The 21,475-nt window shown below is 42.5% G+C and overlaps 1 protein-coding gene across 3 annotated transcripts in view; it reads right to left on the reverse strand.

Moving 5' to 3' along the window:
- LOC1275619 (inactive dipeptidyl peptidase 10) overlaps positions 1 to 21,475 on the reverse strand; it is a 103,220-nt gene that overhangs the window by 16,130 nt on the left and 65,615 nt on the right. For all 3 annotated transcript variants that reach the window (XM_061663118.1, XM_061663119.1, XM_061663117.1), the window contains 6 exons: positions 17,738 to 17,833; positions 11,134 to 11,248; positions 10,894 to 10,988; positions 8,183 to 8,310; positions 6,548 to 6,759; positions 5,677 to 5,836 (listed from right to left, as the gene is read on the reverse strand). In XM_061663118.1, the coding sequence (XP_061519102.1) occupies positions 5,677 to 5,836; positions 6,548 to 6,759; positions 8,183 to 8,310; positions 10,894 to 10,988; positions 11,134 to 11,248; positions 17,738 to 17,833 (806 nt within the window). The remainder of the gene's footprint in view (positions 1 to 5,676; positions 5,837 to 6,547; positions 6,760 to 8,182; positions 8,311 to 10,893; positions 10,989 to 11,133; positions 11,249 to 17,737; positions 17,834 to 21,475) is intronic.

Below are 21,475 nucleotides of genomic sequence, written 5' to 3' on the forward strand. Positions count from 1 at the left end.
ATTATGCGCTGGACAACTATATCACATTGTTTCAATTCCAAATAACACAGCATTACCGAGAATAATGACTCTATGAAATTAATTAAAACAGTTTTCACAGTGGAAAAGTGTATCATTATCACAGTTTCGATGCAGTGTCTCTCCTCGCAAAGTTAATTAACAGCCAAACTAACTCCTCCCCCGTAGCATGTACACCCGGCTACACACGGCTTGTTTGAAGTGTAAAACTTACGCTCAACGTACCTTGGTTATGACAAACAAATTTTCACCTTCGTTAACTTTCCATCACATTGCCCGGTTGCTGTGACATTACAGTTGCAATGCAGAGCGTGTAAAGTTGTGTAACCTGACGTTTATGTTTGTGCTGATCATTCTTCCATGAAATGAGCACGATTAACAACACGGACACCAGGATGCCGGCCGGATCGCATGAGCAACTTTGTGTAATGTGCACGGCAGACATCTGGCATTGCTTACAGTTGGGTAAAGTGGATCAACACAGTGATTACAGTGGGTGGAGATAGTGAAGCATAGGAACGAGAGGCTCCGGTGTGCTTTACCTGACGATGGAAAATTCCAAAAGCTAGCATAAGCTCTGAAATGTATCCTGTTAGAGCGAATTATCATTGGAATCGTTAAATGTGTTGCTTAAAACTAATGTTTTAATAACATAAAACCACCAGTTACTGTCAATCGATCAAATATTACACACAACACTATCATAGTTCCATCAAAATCAAATCACGATAGCATGACAGCCCTTGATGGGCTGCACCAAACTCATCAATAATCATTTCGTTTCATCATTTATTACAGTTGCCATCAGTTCAGTGGATGTGGATGGTCATGTTTAAGAGCTCAGAGTTCAGCGTCAGAAGTGGTACAGCATGTTGTTTTGCGTGTGTTGTGTGAGCATATTGTTTGAATTGCTAAGCTTATCCCTCCCGTAGCATACAATTACGGTTCAAGCTCGGTGCAATTTGTCAAACATAAATCGCATAGATCGTTGCCAAACATACATTCTCCACATTCCATCTAAAAGCAAAGTGGAAGGGTTTTTTTTTATCTCGATCTCGAGTCCTCCTGCAGCAAACATTCTTTACCGATGCGCCCCTCACTCCCCGGCGCTGGTCATTTTTCATTTGTGTTATTGATGGGTTTCCATTCAGCAGCATATTCTAAATAATTCACTCACATATGTCATTCCGGCGAGGTAACCAAGGGTTGTATGGGTGGAAAAACATACCCGATCGAAACGCGAGAGCAACAGAAAAAAGAGGGTATATGGTCATGGTCTAACACAATAAATATCTTTTTCTTAGCCGCACAATGAGACGAAAGGGAAAGAAAAGGTGTGCTCCTGAGTGTGTCGATTTTTCGTTGAAGCTCATCGGGAAAGCACATCCGGGATATACGCGAACATGAAACGATCCGCTGGAACAAGTACAAACATACAAAAGACGAAAGGATAATACCGTGCCCAGTGGCGGAGAGAGTGTAGTTTTTTCATGTATAATGGAATTCCTTTCTTTTCCTTCTATGGATGGACATGGAGAGAAAGTGTCCAGAGAACGAGCTTGATGATGGGTCGTTATTCTTCTTTTTTATGTATCTAGGCACCCGGTTCAAGGTTGAAACGGTAAGAAAACCGTTGGCCTTCATTGAAGAAAACATGAATGGAACTTTCACAGGAGTTACTCAGATTGTCTATCACAAACCGTTGATTTTGCCTCGGTTTTGGAAGATATTATACCCTTTAAATGATATTTTTGTACCATCTCTGGTGGAGCAAGGGAAATAGAGCAAGAAAGGTGATTCTAAAGAGAGGCAAATTCATTTACAAATACTTTGCGTAGTAGATAAATAAAGCGACCAAAAAAACAATTGAATCAGGAAGCTTTTTTCCAAATTGTCATGAATTGTATTAGATACACGCTAAATTAAGGACCGTGCTCATTCAGAATCACTCGGGTATGTCTGTCGGAAGATTGCGAGACCAAAGAGAAGGAAAAGAAAACGTAATAGAACAAAAGTAATGATTTCATACGCAATAAATGTAAAATGAAACGAATGAAATAGAATCACAATGAATAGAAGAAGAGTTGTAAGCTTTAGTGAAGAAGGCATACATTACATGATGTTGTGGAATAATTTCATTTAAATGTGAATTTAATTTTCAGTTATTTAAACTTTCAATTCTTTCAAAAACTTTGCAAATAATTTGCAGCTTGCGATCAAAGCTATCCAACTCCGATAGGGCTTGCTGTACTTACTACTAATTATTTGTCCATATTATTAAACCTTTTAGTAATGATTCCATGATTCCCATGCCTTAAAAACAAATTAGATCTGAGTTAAATGAAACAGATGCTAGCAGAGGCAAGCAGTTTTTCAATTACACTTGAACTTGAGCGCAAAACTATCAGCACAAAATTACACAATCAATCCTGCCACTTTCCAAGGCTGTTTGTCGTCTAACATTCAACGTGGATCCTGTTCCAGCACAAAACCATAATAGCAGTTGCTGCATGTGTGCACCATGTGCCCGTTGTTTTTCATCCACCCGTTTGCTACAGTCCTTTCCACAGCGAACAGGATATCATAAGCAGCACAAACGACGTCATTTAGGACTTCTGTTTTATCCTTTAATGGCGTCGTTTTGGCACAAGAAAAAGGAAGAGAAAATGATGCGCAGCATTGACGATCTGACTTGGCTGCTGCATGCAAGCAAAGGAATCAATTGTGATCCTTGATGTGTGTTCTCGCCGCCTAACAAGGTTGTATGGCAAGCAAAGTTGAGAAGGAAAGCTTCCTGTCGCTACTACTGCTGCTTAGTTGATCGTTTTAGAGAAGCCGCCTACCTTGTTTCGCATCCTTTTTTTGTGTGCTTTGCTTACCGCCCGCTTGATCCACCACCCTGTGCAACGTGAACGAGGCAATGTGGCAAATGATAAGTGCGGAAGCAGCCGCGCGTTTGGCTATTCATCCAAGCGCTCCTGTTACACGGTGAGCTTCTGTTTGGGCGTATCCGAGAGCATAAAGGAGAGGCGGATTTTCTTTCCCCGAAGGGGTTTTGTTGCTTGTGTATGCAAAGTTGTCCTACCGAACATTGGCGTTGGAATGGATGAGGCTGAGTAAGTAAACACATGTGAGCAGTAAAAAAGGGTAGTTTAAGAATGAAACATACACACACTCACACACCTCGGATATTCAGGCAAGAAAAGGATATGATCATACTGAAAAGGAGGGAAAGCAAGACGTGTGCACAGATGGACGTGTGAAAAATGGTAGTGGATGTCCTTCAGTGCTTATGCTTTTACGCTTAGCTTCCCGGGGCCAGTCTCTCCAACCAGCGCAGTAAGTAAGATGAGCGCCTTTACTGATGAAAAGCTTTCGCGCGCATAAATGAGGTGGATGCAGGGGCGCAAATGTCGAAGGGAAATGTTACAAAATGGCTGCGCCCGGGTGTACCGGGTATCCGGATTTTGTACCGGATGACGGACGGATGTAAGCATCAAAGGATGTAAAGGGAAGGAATCTGTCGCTCTCTCTCTGTGTGTGTGCCGGAAGAGGGCCGTTACGCGGGTGCCGCAAAGGGGTGAAACAAGAGAATAGCACCAGCCAACAAGGTGCACTTTGTCGAGGTTGTGTGTAGATGTAGACGAGTAATGGAATCATCAGGTTCGGTTGCCGCGTAGCACGTTTGCACAAAGCTTCGTTCAACACTCGTTTTTTTCTGCCTTGTCAGTAAAAGGGAAAACATAAAAAAGCTCATTCCACTGTTTCGTGCAGCACGGTACGGAGATTTCCTGCCTTACCCGGCGCAAAAATGGAAAGGAAATTGAAAAATAAAAAAAATCACAACCAGCACGGTTGTGTAATCGAAGCATTTGCCGTGGTTCGGTGTATTAAAGATCATTTCAAAAATTGTTTTTAAGGATGGCACAATGTAGGGAAGAATGAATTCATCGAAGCAGCGAATGTACGGAGCGGCTGGGATAATGTGGAAAGCCAAAAATATCACTCTCTTCCATGTTCTTTCGTTCCCTGTCCTTCATACTCCTCGCTTTATTATTATTAGCTTGCAATCGATGTAACAATGGCGAAATGATTCAACGATGGCAATGAAGATAGGTGAATGTTTGGCGTAATTGAATGCTCGAAAAAGGGTCCGGAAGAAATGATACTTTGGTTATCTGTTGCTGTAATGCTCCTTTCATTCGTTGGTGTCTCGTGCTATGAGCTCCAGAGTTTATTGAAGTGGGAAAACTATGTCGAATGGCATTCGAATAAAGATGGTACTAGTTATATAAATGTTTTTCTCATTACTGTCAATAGTTGAAAGTATTAAATATTATTTTTACCTTTTATCGATGTTTGCTATCCAAAATTCTAGGATAATATAACATTCAATATATCCGGTATTCAGCGTTAACACCATCTCATTCTATTACCATATTCAAAAGGTTGGAAAAAGTGACAATGCAAATGCTCGACGTAGTGTAGAATGAGCATCAGTTGTCCCTGAATATATTAAATTCCTTTTCGAACATTTATCCTTTTTTTCCTGTGACCAAACAAGCAAGGAATGTGACAATAAATGCGACAGTGGACAGCAAAGTATCTGAGCGCTTTGTGTTATGCATGCTATTTCCATCTCAGCACAAATCCGTGCCATTTGAGAGACATTAACAATACTATGCAGTAATCACTGAGAGGACGATAATAGTGAAATTGCAGGGTATGCAAAATTATTTTTCAATGTCTGATGTGTTTTTGACAAAAAAATAATGAAAGTATTTGGTAAATGATGGTTCACAATAAATGGATAAATAAAAAAGCGGATTAATCATTCTTAATTTATGAACGAAGGTCTTTAACTATATGGTGATATGTAAATTTTTACGTTTAATTAATTATTAGATTTGTAAATTTTGCATTTTAAAGAGGCTCCTATTTTGCAAAACATACTCATATCTCTTAATATTGAAGAGATACGTAGGCATGTCTCATCACAATACTTGCTCGTTATTTCAAATCAGCAACTTCTGCTGCTTCGACCGTAATCGGCTCGACCGTATAAAGGGTCGATAATCATGACACATGTTTTTACGCACCGAAGAACACTCTGAACGAGTTGATAATGTTTGGAATGATTTAAGCAGCGTAACCATTGGCAGAAGAGCTGACTACCAAACAGCATCTCGCTCGGGTCCAAAAACCGAATCGATTGATTCGAACGATCCACCAGAAACCAGTGCACGTGACCGTGCTGCTAATGCGGAAAAGTTTTACCAAAAACACTTTAGCAACCCTGAATGTTACTGGCTCTAATGGTTCGGGCAGTGGCTGTAAACAGTGACCCTAGGAAAATACACCCATGGAACGGAAGCGTGTGTAAGTGTGTGAGCGTCTAGCTTCCCAACGCAGTCGCCAACAGTTTCAAGCGCTGCAAAAGCTCGACCGCAATTAATAGAACTGGCTTCTTCTGGTACGAGTTTCACACTGCCAGCCCGACGCTCGGCGACGAATGGCTTATCCTTGGCGGGTAATTTATATTCTCTTTCATCGTCCCGCTGGTGGGGTGTTTGCTGTGGTCGCTTTCTTTTAGAAATGCATGGAGGAAAAGCAAAAGCAATAGCAAAAAACTAACAAAAATGTTATCCAAACGCTTACCGTAGGGAGCGAATCTGGGGGTAGAGATTGATGTCACCGGTCGCCGTGCCGTACCAGGCAAACTGTTGCTCCTGCACGAGCGTGTCGTTGAAGGTGGTGTACAGCATCAGGTGGCCATCGGTCGAAAGCCAAATGGCTTTGTTGGTGTGCAGGATTTCCTCTAGCGAAAACGACAGAAAGTGAAACATCGGACCAAACCGGGTAAGTTAATTAAAAAATCACATAATTGCACCGGAGCGAGTCAATGTAGCGCAATTGCATCTAATGGCTACTGGTTGGCAGTGGGAGCGAGTACCATATGATGCTTTTAAGCTTTGGTTGATACCATAATGGTGAAAGCTTTATGCGGGATGAAAGGGGGTTTTCAGAGGAATTAAACTTTTGCTGCTGCTGTCGTGATTCAATCGATTTTTTTTAAATCAATAAAAAAAAGAACGTTTAATAAAATAAGTGACTTCTTTTTCTGTATTTACTAACTTTACCATAAAAGGAGCTAATTTAGTACATTTTAGTAAATAATTGTTCTTCCAATGTTAAAAGGGTTATTAACAATTAAAAAAGTTTGTGTACATGAAATGTTGCTATTTCTACTTATAAACATAAATATAAGGGCTGAATATAAAAACGATATGATGATGTAATTTAATGTCCCACGAGGAAATTAAATGTTCAATCGGATGTCCAATTTTAGAGCTATGAATGTTTAGACCGATCAACAAATTGTCTGTTAAAAGATATTCAAAATATGAAAATAAAATCGAAAATCATTCGATTAAATGGCACTAAAATAAAGCACAATATTGATCAATATTGAATTTGGCACGGTCTCCGCCCGCGTTCGACCGACCACAACAAAAAACCCCCCACTCACCTTCATACAGCCAATCGGGCACACCGTTGTAAACGATGCCGGGGATAGCGTTCTTGGTCAGCCGGTAGGCCTGCAGTGCCCGGGCTGATGGACGATAGTAGATGTCGTACTCGTACACCAGCACGATGGACTGTCCCTTGGGTGTGAACTCGGCGTGCAGCAGGTACGGCCATTCATCCATTTGCGAATTGATCGTCAGCGGGATCGTTTCGCTAGAATCGAGGAACCATTTTAGATTGGAAAGGAACGGTTAGACGCGCTGTATGGTCAATGTTTGGGAGAAAACGGTGCAGAGTGGAGTGCTGGTAATTGCTTCGTAATTGACCCACAGCACGATGCATACTTAGCGACTCTCAGGGCAACGCGCAGACGTTTGATGTTTGCACCGGGTGTTGGTGGAGGTTTTGGGTTGAGGTTTTGCATGCAAGAGTCCGCTGGGATTCGATGGGGTGTGGAGCAAATTAGCAGCTTGACTAGCTGGTAGTATCGCGAGCACAAGTTTGTTAATGGAACATTGCAGGTCCTTTGTGTGCAGGGGTTTGCTGCTCAGAGATTTAAGGATTATTTCATTAAAGGGATGCGTTTTATCAAGCATAAATAAAAGCCTGCATGAGTTTATTGAGTAGCTTAGTATGGACATTGATCTTCATATACACAACGAAGCCCCAAATGGACACAATGTTCATTTTTACAGCTACTTCATCAAACATGATGCTTACTGTGGTCGAAGCGCAATAAAACAGCCTGCCGGATGAAACAAAGCATGACCAGCTCACAATGTATCAACCACTCACAGCGATCACAGCTGAGCTTGGTCAACATATCCAGGTTTACGATTGATCAGTTCGGGCAGCAGTCCCGACTAACAAAAAAAAAAGCAGATCCAAACGGAAGCACCAAAAATCAATGAATTATCGTCCAATCAGGAAAGCAAACTGGCTCGCACCAGCGGCCAGTACACACCAGCCAAAACCTCCCCCGTAGTGCCTTCTGCGGATGTCACGTCACTTAAAGGCCACAAATTGATCCAACAGCGTGAAACAATTTTTATTTGACCGAAGATTGCCAGTCGGAAAAAGGCGAAAAAAGGGACCCGTTCGCACCATAGTGGCAGCTGTCAGTTGGGCTTCCGGTTTAATGGGCCATTAAAAGCACGTCATCACGAGTTTTCCGGTTCCCGGGTTCAGTTTCGGGTGAGTTTTTCTGTATATGTGTGTGTGTCTGTGTGTCTGTGTGTCCGAGTGCTCTTTTACCATCCAAACGGGGGCAGCGTTAATTTTTCGCCCCTTCGAAACTCCAGCGTCCATTAAAGCTCGTCGAGCAATGGGAGAAGGAATTCTGTTGGAAAGGAACATTGGGGAAAGGACTATTGTGTGACAGAGCGTGTCTGTGTGTTAAACATTATCGCTACCGGCGGTCAGCTGCGCTGATGGACGGAAGTTTTATAGGGAAGGAATTATTTTCGAAACAAATCAAACATCCTGTGCAGGGGTTTTGGTGTGTTTGCGCGCGCCGCGCCGCGTGAGGGATCTGTTTTATTGCGTGCGCTTTGACGCTTATCGTGCTTCGTCGCGTTGTGAGCGTTTGTTGTAATTTTTAATTGCTGTCGAAAAGGGAAAACAATGTCTGGCTTACCTGGTGGTGATATCGTAGACGGTGTACTGCGCCAGGAAGGAGTGTCGGAACAGTTTCTGGACGTTTTGCGCTAGCAGCAGGTATCGTCGATCGGCCGAGATGGAAAACTTCACCGGGGCGAGCGTTTTCTGTGTCGAGGAAAAGAAGACTCTTTGTAGAAGAGGAAATTGTACGACATAATCGTATTCATTTAATGTTACTGCCGAAGTAAATAGTTTTGTGAGGGATAGAAATGTTTTTAAACTGTTTACTAATTTTCTTGTAAAAATCGTTCAAAGTAAGACTCAAGGCTTTAAATTGCAGTTGTTTTGTAATAATGTGGCTGAAATATAGAAGCTAAATTTAAATTGCGTGAAACTTGTTTGTTTTCCAAACTTTTAAGGAATAATTTTGATCCAATCTGTTTGATCCAACATTATTTGATGATCACCATTGCATCTCTTTCTATCTTTCTTTATCCTTATTTCTTTTCCTCTCCCACCCTTTCTCTCTCTCTTTATCTTTCTCTCTCTCTCTACCTCTTTCTTTCTCTCTTTCTCTTTGTCTTGTGATTCTGTTTATTTCAGGTTTAATGTCATTGCGGCAGACGATCGATGGGCAGAAAGTTCTACCGGTAAAATATCTCTGGTACCAATATTTTAAGCGCGAATAGCTTATTTTCGTAACGCCAGCATCTCCTCAATCTGTTCCACATTGCCCCTCCGTCTGTATGCCGTATCGGGTGAAGAATGGCTTGAACTTGACGCGAACAGCTGGTTTGGCTTTGCGAAATATTCGTCCTTATCGCGGATGGTGTGGTTGATCCAGTGTAAGTGCCCGAACGGGGCAACCCAAACGAGGGAAAGAGTTTTTATCTTGCATACTGTTTTGCTTCTTTTTTCTTCCAACTTTGGTTTGGTTTCGTGTTGGATATAAACAATACACTGCCGTTTCATGGAGCAAAGTTTTGTGCGGGGCAAGCCCAAACTACACCGCAGGTACTCGCAGCGTGAAAGTAATTGGGAAAGTTTTTGGGGTAAATGTACTGCGGCGTACATCATCATGAAGGGGCGGTAAGACCGTGGCTGATAGTGATTTGACTCTACCGGCCCTAGAGTCTCTCGCCTTTTCTCTCTCGCTCTCTCTCTCTCTCTCTCTGCTCCGTTTTACGGCTAGTTGACAGTTCCCTCTTGTGTTAGCGGTGGGAAGTTCGCGAATAAAACATAAACTTCCACCACAACCTACTGACTGCTTTAAGCATGAGGCAATGGTATGTTTAATGGGATGATCTTGCTAAAATAATCGCGCCTGTAAACCCGCTGGAAAGGAAGCTCAAAGGAGGAGCTTTTCGCGGCTGGCGAAAACATCTTTTTACGCTGTGTTAAATACATTTCACCTTGTGATCTTTATTACGCGTCAAGTTAGCATTCAGTACGGGCGGGTTGTTTGTATAATTCTTCCCATCCACCCTTTCCTCGATGCATATTCAATTTGTTGTTCATATCCGGCCAGCAAAAAGCAACGGGTTGAACGAGTTGCACTTTGGAATATTGGATTGAGATTTTAACTCGGGGACGGTTTGGTTGGCAACTGAGTCAGCCCGAAAACAAGCCACACAAGCAGGAGCCGCCTTGGGGGTGTTGATGAATAATTGGAATAACACAAACCGTACACACGCCAGACGCAATGAAGACATTGGCAGAAGATGTTGATCATCGGTAAGATAAGAAGCTTTTCCCATCGAGGAGCAACGAAAACAAGTTCGCGTACAGCAAAGGCTCCAACGGTTTGTGCGTTGGCAGGGGTGTCGTTTTAATCCATTTCAGCCTTTCAACATCCTTCGCGTCTTCCAACAAACGATGGTTGGACATGTTGTTTTTTGTTATGCCTGCAAGCTGTATGCTTTAAGATGGTGTGGTTTGCCAAATTTGTCCCTTTAAAGTGAGGGTAATTAAATTAAGCCTACTCTCGTTACAGCGAAGCTCGCAGGCTGGGTTGATACAGCCGGATTCGGTGACGTGGTTGTGTTGTGTTGTGCTGTGGTGCAAAAGTAGAAGGATTTGTGGCTTGTTCATCAGGCGAGCCCGCACTTAAAGAAAGGGATACCATCACCGCCACGATTTCTTCAAGTGAGCTTTAGAAGAACACAAGATTAATTACATCGCTCGCAACAGTGTCCTCGCCAAATTTGTGGCGCCGGAGTTGGAGTGATGTATTTATAACCATTTATTTTTTTGGTGGTTTTCTAGTTAACTCCAGGCTGTACCAGCGAGCATTCGTGCTAGAATGGAAAATTTCTTATCCTTCGCCAGCTGCAAATCAGATTTTAGATGATGAGATTAGGATGTTTATGTAGCTCGTGTATAAGGTTTTTATGTTGTGTCGGCTCGTGCTCGTGATGAAGAATTTGACCGTTTTAGGAAAGTGTTGGCGATTAGTGTGTGTGTGAGTTTTAGATTTGATAGAAATCTCATCGCAGATAAATTGATTAATGTTGTTCATAAAATTGAATCGATTTACTGATTATTTTTTCTTTTTATGCTTCTTGAATAAAGCCTTCTCGTTGTAGTCTATGTTATATCAATCGCATCGAACCAGAACTTAGGTTTAATTTGAATGTATTTTATTTTACTAGATTTATTAGAAACTGGATGATGAAATATCCCAATCAAGTATCAGATACTTCAGAACAAATGAAGATATTGAGTAAAAACCCGTTGAAACCCACTTACCATTGTCGTGTTGGACATCAGCACCCGTTCGGAGAGATTATTCATGTTGAGCAAACTGATTTCCCCCCAGTGGTTTTGGTAGAGGAATTCATCGGCTATCATCATCATCGTCATCATCATCGACAGCATCGTGCGGGTAAGATACGGTGGCAGTAAATGTGGAATAGCAAACGGACGGTTAAGCAGATTAGGAAGCGATCGTATAGAAATCGTCCGCAGAGCAGCTGATGAGCAACTTACGTCCAATCCAGCTGCCGTTGAGCTTCTTCGGTGCGTACTCGCCATCGATGATGTCCTGCAACCGTATTCGTTGGCCCTTCACACGAGGACCCTCGTCCGGGGGTGTCAGCAGTACCTGCAGGAGAAAAGACCCGGCACGGAAGCCATAGCCAGCGGTTAGTGCTCGAAAGGTTTGATATTGAGCGCTTGAGGTTAAAGGGTTTAATGTCGTAAAATCGTAGCAAGCACACACGTGCGCCCTGGTTGACATTCAGGCGTGAATTAAGGTTTGAACTGGCTGTACAAAGACCAAAGGTTGGCCTTTGAAGCATAGAGCGGAGTAAAGAAGGAGGAAGAGACTAAGTAGCTTCGACAAGAAAGACTATTGGAACTATTTAGAAGCGTCGGAAGTGAGGCATGAGAACGATGCGGTATAAAATGAGTTGTTTGATCAGAGATTCCGGAAGGTATTGAGCTAATCCTGTGGTTTGGTGCTGGTGTGTGCGATGAATGCCTTATAGGATCTTCTTAGTCTGATAGAGACATTTTGTGCAAGTTGTGTAAGCAAAGGTAAGCCCTGAACAAATGTTGTTTTATCATCCACAAAATAAAGCTAAATTAATGCATGACTTTTCTTATCTGTAAATTGAATCGAGATGACTGCACGAGATGAGCACAATAAGTTAATCTAATAATGCAGACTTCCATGAACCTCAACTTGTTTTTATCATACATTTATAGGAAAGTTTCACCTTTTATTAATATTCTTTTGCGTTAATAGTGTTCGAGTTAAAAAAATGTATATTTTTATTGAAACGGAATTTAACAGATATTTAAATTTGTATGGCATGATTTACACTCACAAGATACAATTTTTCTCAATAAATCGAACTTAAAGTTTCCTTTCTGGCCGTATACATTGTTTAAAATCACTTACTGTACTTTTAGCTAAGGCTTAAACGTGAACAGAAGGATAAACTACAAATAAAATATTATCTCAAACGTGAAATTATTAGATCAAACCATAGTTTGATCATTTTGGGTAGGTATATTATAATAGAATAACTTCTAGATTTTGAAATTGCAGATAATCTATTCGAGTGATATTCCGTACATTGTAATAAGAAAAAGAAGAATTTGACAGTTAGTGGATAAAGTAATATAAATTATTTTTTTTACTTATTCCATATTGTGATGTATATAATCATGTTCAAGTTCTTAGTATTGTACCGGATCAATACAATGAATCACATCCAGGCTGTAGTCACAAGTTTGAAATACCTGGCATAAATGAATTCCGAAAATTGTTAGCTAGGCCCAAAAATAAGCACGAATAACAGCAGTAGCACTTTCAGGTTCAATATTGACACAAGCCAGAAGCATCGCTCCTTCGGAAACAATTGGCCCCAAAGAATGGAAATGAAAGGCGTTCGGTGAGCGACAAACCGCTTCCAAACAATACGCTACAGCCCGTTTTGCACGTTGCGTAGGATGCTGCACGTGCCAATGTTCCCTCCAAAAAAGGCGCTTCATTGCCATAGTATCGTTCAACTGCGTTGCGTTGATGGTATGCGTTTAGCCATTTGTTACCCGGTTGCACAACGAGAAGGTTCAAACATTCAGAAAATAGTGCACACAAAAGCCTCCGGTTTGCTCGGTATTTGTTTGTTTGTTTGTTTACCACCCGGGGCACTCTGTTCCCGTGATCTTGATCTCTGGGGTATTGTTGGCAAAACTGTGTCAATGGCCATTGAGAATGCTCGGTGGCAATAAAATGTTAGCATTGCGTGTCTCGTGTTTCGTTTCGGCGCAAGCTGTCAACACAAACATTTTCGCTAGTGTTTTGCGCTGCATCCGTACGCAGTACGTTGCATCAGACTCGTTTTTAATATATATTTCCATTTGCGTATCTTGGAAGTAATTAAAACATTTTAATTGCACACCTTCTGCACGAATGCTAATAGCCAGGGGAAGGGGTGGCAGGGCAGGGCCACTGAGTGGTACAGTGGCCGTGGCAGTGATTTCCGCTCAGCAAAAGCTGTTTAATTGAAAAGAGGAGTTGAAATGTAGGTCGGCAGCACTGCAGCAGCACCCTCAGTTGCAGCAAGTGACATCCAGGTGGAGCACGTGGAGGACATTTCCATTATAAAACCACCTCGACCACTGGCCTTCCATTTGCATTTCGACATCGTCACCGGGTGCTCCGGTGAGCACCGGTCCAAAGAAATGCAAATAACGCCGAAACCATTGAAAAGGCTTTAGTGGTTACCACCTTTCGGTGTTACGTGCAGACGAGAAAGGATTGTACGGGGGAAAGAGGGTGAAGTCGTTTTGAGTGTTGCGCACCAGATTCTATTGCAAACAGATGCCGCAGTTTGCAGTTTATTCCAACGAGTGACCCGTGCCGTTAGCTGCATGTAAATTATTACACTCTAGTGTCAGTTGGTGCTAGTTTACAGCCATAGAAACAGGTTTAAAAAATAGATTTTGTAAAGCAATTTAAATCTCTTGCTAAGGGTGTTATTTAATTTTGCATGTAAATAACTATAAACGCTTTATTAATGTGCCTCAAACTATTTTTGGTACCGGTTAGTATGCAGCGGACGTGTTTGAATGCACCGTACCATACGCACTGTACGAGTACGAAATGTCTGTGGTACAATAACCGATCTATCTCTTCTAAATGCTCTATGAACCATGTTGAGGTTCGTGCTGTAGTGGCAAACAGCACGCCGGAAGCTAAAAAGCAATTAAATATAATTTTCAAAAAGCCAGCCGGCACTGGAACGTGCTCGGATGACCGATCTGTTAGGCATCATGCCACGGTGCTGATGTTTCGCTACACTGCGACTTAACTGCTTTTCACTCTCTGGCAGAGCACTTCACCCCTACAAGAGGTTGCTGGTTGTGTTAATTACACACTTTTTGGGGTGCAGAAATGGTTTATATTTTAATAAATTGAGACGGCACTGTACGTGTTGAGATGTTAATTGTAGTTTCGCGCAAGCGACGTTTAAGTGAAGTGTGTGAATGTAGCACACTGTGGACTCGCCTTGGGACAAAGGGGTTTTTTTAAAAATTAATTTATGTCATTGTTTGATTTGACTTAAATTATATCGTAAATGTTGATTATAACCGTGCCAATAATTAATATTAAAATAAATTGAAATCCCCATTTGGCGAAACGTTAGCTGTGCTGTTATAAATACCAGGCGTCTCCATCATAAGGATTCATCTAAGGTGAGGTTAATAATTACAAGGAATTTATTTTTAATTTGATTTTTTCTTTATCTAATTATTAAAGCCGTCTTTTACAAACCTTAGAATGTTTTCATATTTTTACCAAAATTACATATTCATTCAACTGTTCAAATAAAAGTTCAAGTAAAGTTTCCCACTGTGCATTGTGGTGAAGGCATAAACAGTCTCTCAAAACAGCTGTGAAAAGGGCCAACCTTGGCACGATGTGCGAACAACTTACGTGCTCGTTTGTTTTTACTGTCCCTGTTTGCACTGTTTCTAGCTTTCGGGCTTAAGATGTTTGACGAGCTGCAAAGTGAACTGCATAGTCAACGGGTTGTTTGTCTACTCTGGCGCATCAAAATGGCGAAACACGAAACTGAAGAAAACCAAAAATACTGAATTTGATAAGAGTTGCACTGATTTAAAGTTCCCAGTACTTCGTGGAAGGTCTCACCAACCCAAAAGGGTGTGCTGAGCTGCAACAGCGGCTTGATAAACGGTGTATATGTGTGCGAACAATGTGCTCAATTATGTATGGAAAGCCTTTTTGCTTGGTGCTGTTTTGAAACAGCGTTAGAGCGTGGTTCCCTTTTCGCTCCTTCAGTTGTAATAATATGGCAAAGTAAAGCGATGTTGTTGGAGTGTATTACCAAATGGATTCGAATGAAGGTAGAAGAAGATTGGTTTACCGATCGGTCCACAAGATAAGGAACGAATGTTTGCGCCACGATGGAAACATCTGGTAGCTCCTGTTTTGGTAAGCAAGAGCAATCCTCAAGCATTGATTTATTTTTGGTGAAGGTTGACCTATCCTAACGCACCAGTAACAAAACAACCAAAAATTCAAAAAATGGGAAAAAATGAACCCTGAACCGATATTAACGAACCAACGGGAGGTAATTGTTTACATAATGGTTATGTTCAAAAAAAGCTTCAAATGTGTGTTTCAGATTCACAGAAGTAATCAAAATACATTCGAAGAATAGTAAAATATGTTAAACACTACTTCTGAATCGAACAACTCATTGAATTATTATTATTATATTAAAACGAAATATGTTTGACGCATACAATAAAAAAACGAACTATAATGATCATTCTAGGTACAATTATCTGATAAAGCAAAACATGAAGCCTTCAAATCCTTCAATGGCCGATTTCGTGCTTTAAACGTATTAACCAAAACCAACTATCCACACTGGCTTGACGGATTTGCAACAAATTGGCTTTAAGCCAACAGTCAAGCCTCGCCCCAATGCCTTACCGCTTGAGGTGCTTCACAATGCCGAAAGGATGGAGTTGACTTTCTCTTTTCTCCTTTCATGTGTTCCTCTCTGTTTGTCCCCTCGCCCAATGTGTGGTGATATAAGGTCAAAAGTAATCTGCCAACAACTTGGTGACCACTCGAGCACGCCACCGGTCGGTTCCTTCCATCTTCTCAGCACGAGTACTAGATCAACCTTCACAGACCAATCGTCGTGGGTGGACAGGCCCTGGTACGTAAGCGGTGTTTGTGTGCGGCTACCGTGCCGCCTACCCAAAAAGGGTGTATAAGGAAATTAACCACATCGTGTCAAGTGCATGAATGGCAGGAATTGGGAAATAAGCTCCTTTTTCGGCAGAAGCACTTGGGAACTTCTCTCGACGCCTTGGCTCGACCTCGGTTGTCTCATTCGGTGGATACAGTTCCTGGAAGAATAAGGGCTCTCTCTCTCATATTACGGTTAGGTAGCGCAACCGCTGCTAGACGACTGGTGTCTCTCGAGCGTTGGGCAAATTAAATTATTCGGTATATTGAATTGTGCGATGGATCCAATCGTCACGGGAATCGAAATAGCGAGTGTTCTAGGATGTATCGAGACGGATCGGTTTCAAGGTCGGCCAGGAGAATTGCATTAGGTGTCGCCGCACGCATATGTGGTGAGAAATCGAAAAGAAGGGAGAAAAGAAGTGGGTCCTAGGAACCCATGAAATTGGATTCCACGTGATGCATTGGCGCAAAGAGGAGCAAATGAATGACAATGGATGTGCGCATTTGGGATGGATTCGGTTTGTTTGATTACTTAAAACGATCACAGATATGTTGCAAGCGCTTGTGGAAAAAGTTTGAGTCCTTTGAAAATATTTTTGATATTGTGTACTATTTAACTGCTTTTTTAAATGTGCATAACTTGGAGGAAATTAATAGCAACATAATATTGAAAGAAGGGGTATGCCAGCAAAACGGTTATTTCAAATTGGTGACAGTCCATAGAAACCACAAAAACAGCCTGTTTCTGAAAAAAATCAATCCATTTTGCATCTCTTTCGTCTAAGTAGACTATGGAGCAGAGCAGTTCTGCTTGAACAACCCTGCCAACCACACCACCAGCGGGCTGAATTCAAAACCGGAACGCTGGTGTGCAATTTCGAGCGCCAAATTTCATCAGAATGGAGAAAAATTCAACGTGTTTGCCGAAAATTGGTACCGGATCGCTGGGTGTCGCCGAGGCGCAATCCACCTGGAGCCGGATGCGCGTGAAGAACATCCTGAACGCGAAGGGCTACATCGTCGGACGGTGCATCGGGTCGGGCTCGTACTCGAAAGTGTACCAAGCCGTCTACCGTCCGGTGCTGCTCGAAACCGGTCCCGGCCACGCCATCGCCCTGAAGCTGATCGATCGGCGCCGAACGTCCAAGGACTACGAGCGCTTGCTGCCGCGGGAAACGGTCGCCATGCTCGCGCTGAACCATCCCAACATCGTGTCGGTAATGTCGATCCAGGAGTACGGGCCGTTCGTGTGCGTGTTTATGGACTTTTGCCGGTGCGGCGATCTGCTGCAGTACGTGCAGGTGCGCAAGCGAATCTCGGAGCGCCGGTCGAAGCTGTTCTTCCGGCAGCTGGTGCGGGCGGTACAGTACATGCACGACCAGGGCTTCTGCCATCGGGACATCAAGTGCGAGAATGTGCTGCTGGCCAGCCAGGACTATGTGAAGCTAACGGATTTCAGCTTCGCCAAACAGTGTAGCGAACCGAAGCGTGGAGCCAGCGAGCTGAGCACGACGTACTGCGGATCGATTGCGTACACTGCGCCCGAAGTGCTCAAAGGCATTCCGTACGACCCGAAGGCACACGACATGTGGTCGCTGGGGTGCGTGCTGTTCATCATGGTGACCGGCACGATGCCGTTCGATGAGAGCAATATCGCGATCACGATAGGGCACCAGGAGCGTAAGCAGTACGGCTATCCGCCGGGTTTGAAGCTGAACCCAGCGATACTGGACCTGATTGACCGCATGATCGAACCGGACGTTAGTGTGCGTGCTACGATAGGGCAGGTGGCGGAAGACTCGTGGGTTTTGGTGTGATGTGCCTGTCGGTTGGACTCATGGGACTACTCACCACGGATGTGACGATCAGGGCGAGCACTACGATGATGACCAGCAGTGCAATCAGGATCCCTCGCCAGTTCCGCTGGTTCGGATTGGCCGAGACGAGCTGTGGAGGAAGAAAACGAGAGAAAAACAAAAAAATCAAATTAGAACAAGGGATCCAGAATTGAGGTGACCTTGAGTGGGAATTCCGTGTTTTCTTGTGCGCTAATTCCACAGCCAATTGAAGATTCCTGCCAATGCTGCGGAATGCTGCGCTGTTTTGTGCGGGTGCATTAATTAAAAGTTACGTCCAGGAAGTTCGGAATAGATTATCCCGAATCCCCAAAAAGACAATAAAGCTTAAATTGAGTTTGAAACCTTTGAGCCCGGGACCAACGTAATCCCTAAGGGGTAATGTTTTGGCATGAGCAATTTTTACGGTTGAAATGAACCTCGGCAATCAACCATTGGCATGTTCCGATTGTTTGCCCCTTGACCGTCTTTGTATTCGCCAGGATTAATAGCTAAGATAGCTCGCCTATGTAAGACCAGTATCTTGATTGTGCTGCACAGAAGATTTTGCTTGTTTTGTGGAGGACAAAACAATCGATTAATAGCTTCCACTTATCACATTCGTCATACATTCTAACCATTCGAAGTGGTAAACATTCATCGTACAGACGTGTTTGCCGCTTTTGCGTAATGCCATCACATCCATCATCGTGCTCCGTTTACCGATCCGGAACACTTAAGCATTTAGCATTTTTCGAATCAATCGTGCTCGCGTGTGGGCATAAATGGTCATAAATAATCGCAAAACGTGATCCATCAGATGGATAAATAGACCTCACTCGTGACCCGTGTGACTCGTGTGTGGGTGCATGTGTGGGCGGGGGGATGTGTGTTCCTAAAACGAAGCTGCAACTCTTCCGCTACCGAGCAGCATTCTGTTTGTTGTTTTCCCATTCGATGATGTAGAAGTGAGTGTTGAAAAATGGTAATAAAATAAAGGGATGTATGTGTGTGTGTTTTTGCTCTCTGCTCTGTTCTTCTACCCGTAGATGGAGCTCTTCCCAAACCCTCCGTAGTGTAGTACTTGGGTAAGGAGCAAACGTGGCTTGATTGATGGTGTTTACTGTGCAGAATTGGACCCCGCTCTGTGTGACCACTGAAGTTGAAGATGAATTGCGAGCAGCGAATTGGATGAAGTTTTAAAGTGAATTTGAACAAACCGACGATGCCATAAAAGGGAAATGGGGGAATGTTACTGTGAATGGGGCGTGAGACATTTGAGAAGCACAAAAGCATTCATTGGCAGACGATGAGATGAAATAGATCCATTTATTAGCACTCGAGCTCCGCTTCTGACCTACTGCATTTTCTCGTTTCCATTCCACAACCCTGCAGGGCACCTTTCCGGTGGAGGGGGAGAGTGTTTGTTCCCGGAACAATCGAGTCAAGTTCGCACCGGGTCGGATCTCATTGTGAATTCCTCCGCACGACGATGCTGCTACATTTCGGTCTCGTTTCCCGTCCCTTTCAGCGCTGCTTTGACTGGTTGATTTTTCCTTCTTTCGTTTTAGCATAAAAAGCATCGTGCTAAAAATAAACCCTCCCACGGAAGCGTGAGACAGTGAGCCGAGGAAAACAAACACTCCAGGATAAGCGGGAATATGCTGCGCGCTATGCAGGGACGGCCAAAGAGCTCATCGATGCACATCGTGCAACATTGACGATGCAGCTGATGATTACGTGCTGATTGCGATTGTACCAGCAGCTCAGAGAGCGTTATGCATCCGCTCCGTCCGATAGAGAATAAGCTTGTTCTCTCTTGGCCGTATCACCCGTGGCTCCCTTCCGGATGCCGGATGCATCACGGAGTGGAATTATTGAAATTAAAATCCTTCCCGCCTTAGTGGAATACGGTTTTGCCTTTTTCACCGCTCTGCCATTTGGCAGATTGCACCTGCTTTGGTGCAACTGGCGGACACTGTTTACCACTTCCTGGTGCAAAGTGGGGTGAAAATATGAGCCTCAGACTGACGGATGGATCACACACACACACACACCACACATACAGGTGTGGGAACTTGGGAAGCATAAATGATGAAACTTAATCCACCGGGCAAACAAAAGCAGGACGCCGAGCCACCCTGTCGCTGCCGGTGGATTGATTTGACGGGAGAGAATAATAATGCACCCGAGTGCGCTGACGATCTGGCTTTTGGTGTGATTGAATAAAGCTCAATCCGGTCGGAGCGAATGAATAATTCATGACTCTGCGGCGGTGAAAATGGCTAGGCGTGCAAAGGAGCTTTTTTGTGTTCGATACGTTCGTTAGGGTGAGTATAGATATAAGGCTTTGAACGGTAGCTATGCACTTTGTATTCAGATCGTACAGCTCTTTTATCGACAGTATTGTGTTTTAAGAGGAAATATTTTCTTTACAATAATTGATGAAAAAAAAAGAAATGAAAAGGTTTGCAAAGAATTGTTGTGCATGAAACAATAAGCTTTTATGTGTATGATGCAGTATTTGGTGTTTAAGAGATTTTGTAGAACTTTTTCAAATAATAATTAGTCTAATAGGTAACAATTACAAAGGTTTTTTTTAATGTTATTTTAATACAGTAAACAAATGAGTTGAAAAAATTAATACTTTACTTCTATATCAAGTAGTAGTTTAATGTATTTCAGTTTTAAATCGTTGAAATGAATAAGTTTTTTTATGATACTTTTGAAGACAAGTTAGAAAGGATTCCATTGCTTTGTATTTCACTTTGTTGAATTATTGAATTTGAATTTGAATTATGTTCTAAGCTGCTTATGTTATGCTGCTTATAACGCAAAGTCTAAATATGCCTTATGCTTAATACACTTTCAAGTTCTTGTATGTTCAAATAATTATAAGCTTTACACTGAACGATGTGTTGCTGAGAATAATTTCACAAATATTCACATTTTTACAACACAATACAGGGTTTCTAGTCATATAATGGAATACCGGTTCAACCGGTTAAAGGAATGTTTCAACCGAGTAGTGGAAACGTGCAAGCATTCGGTGGAGGTTTGCAATCATATAATGGAGTGTTGCAGCCGAATTGTAGAGCTTTGCAAGCATACTGTGGAGCGGCTGTCAGACTGTGCGTGCGCCGTAACTACCCCAAAATATTTTCGAAAATTTTACTTATTTATCATGTTTAATAATGACTCCGTACATCTGAACGCCACACGGAAAACAACTCTAAATGATGTTTTTAAAAATTATCATCGGTATCAATATCGAAACTTGTTACACCGTCACCCACAGTCTGAGAACCGCTCCACAGTATGCTTGAAAAATTCCACAACTATGTTGTAGCATTCCATTATATCATTGCAAAAATCCACAGATGGCTTGCACGATTTCACTACCGGTTTGAAACATTCTCTTAACCGATTGAACTATTCCATTATATGACTCGGATAACTAGGCTTGGGCAATTCGGTTCATTTCCATGTACGTGAACGTACTAGTTGTTTAATTTACATGAACTGAACGTGAATCGCGATTCCTTCGTTCATTTCAGTTTATGGTAATATGGTAAACGGTTTCATTTCGCAAGAAGAATTACTTTATCAAATCTAGAAAATTATTTGGCAGACCAGGACTATCTTTATTTCGACGGGTAGGACGTTCTTTTGGTGAATGATCTGGTTATATGGTTCACTTTCATATTTGTATTGGATGAGATGAACAACCTGGCGTACTAAAACGTTCCTCATT

This window comes from Anopheles gambiae, chromosome 3 (assembly GCF_943734735.2).
Source record: "Anopheles gambiae chromosome 3, idAnoGambNW_F1_1, whole genome shotgun sequence".
Classification (NCBI taxonomy): Eukaryota; Metazoa; Arthropoda; class Insecta; order Diptera; family Culicidae; genus Anopheles; species Anopheles gambiae.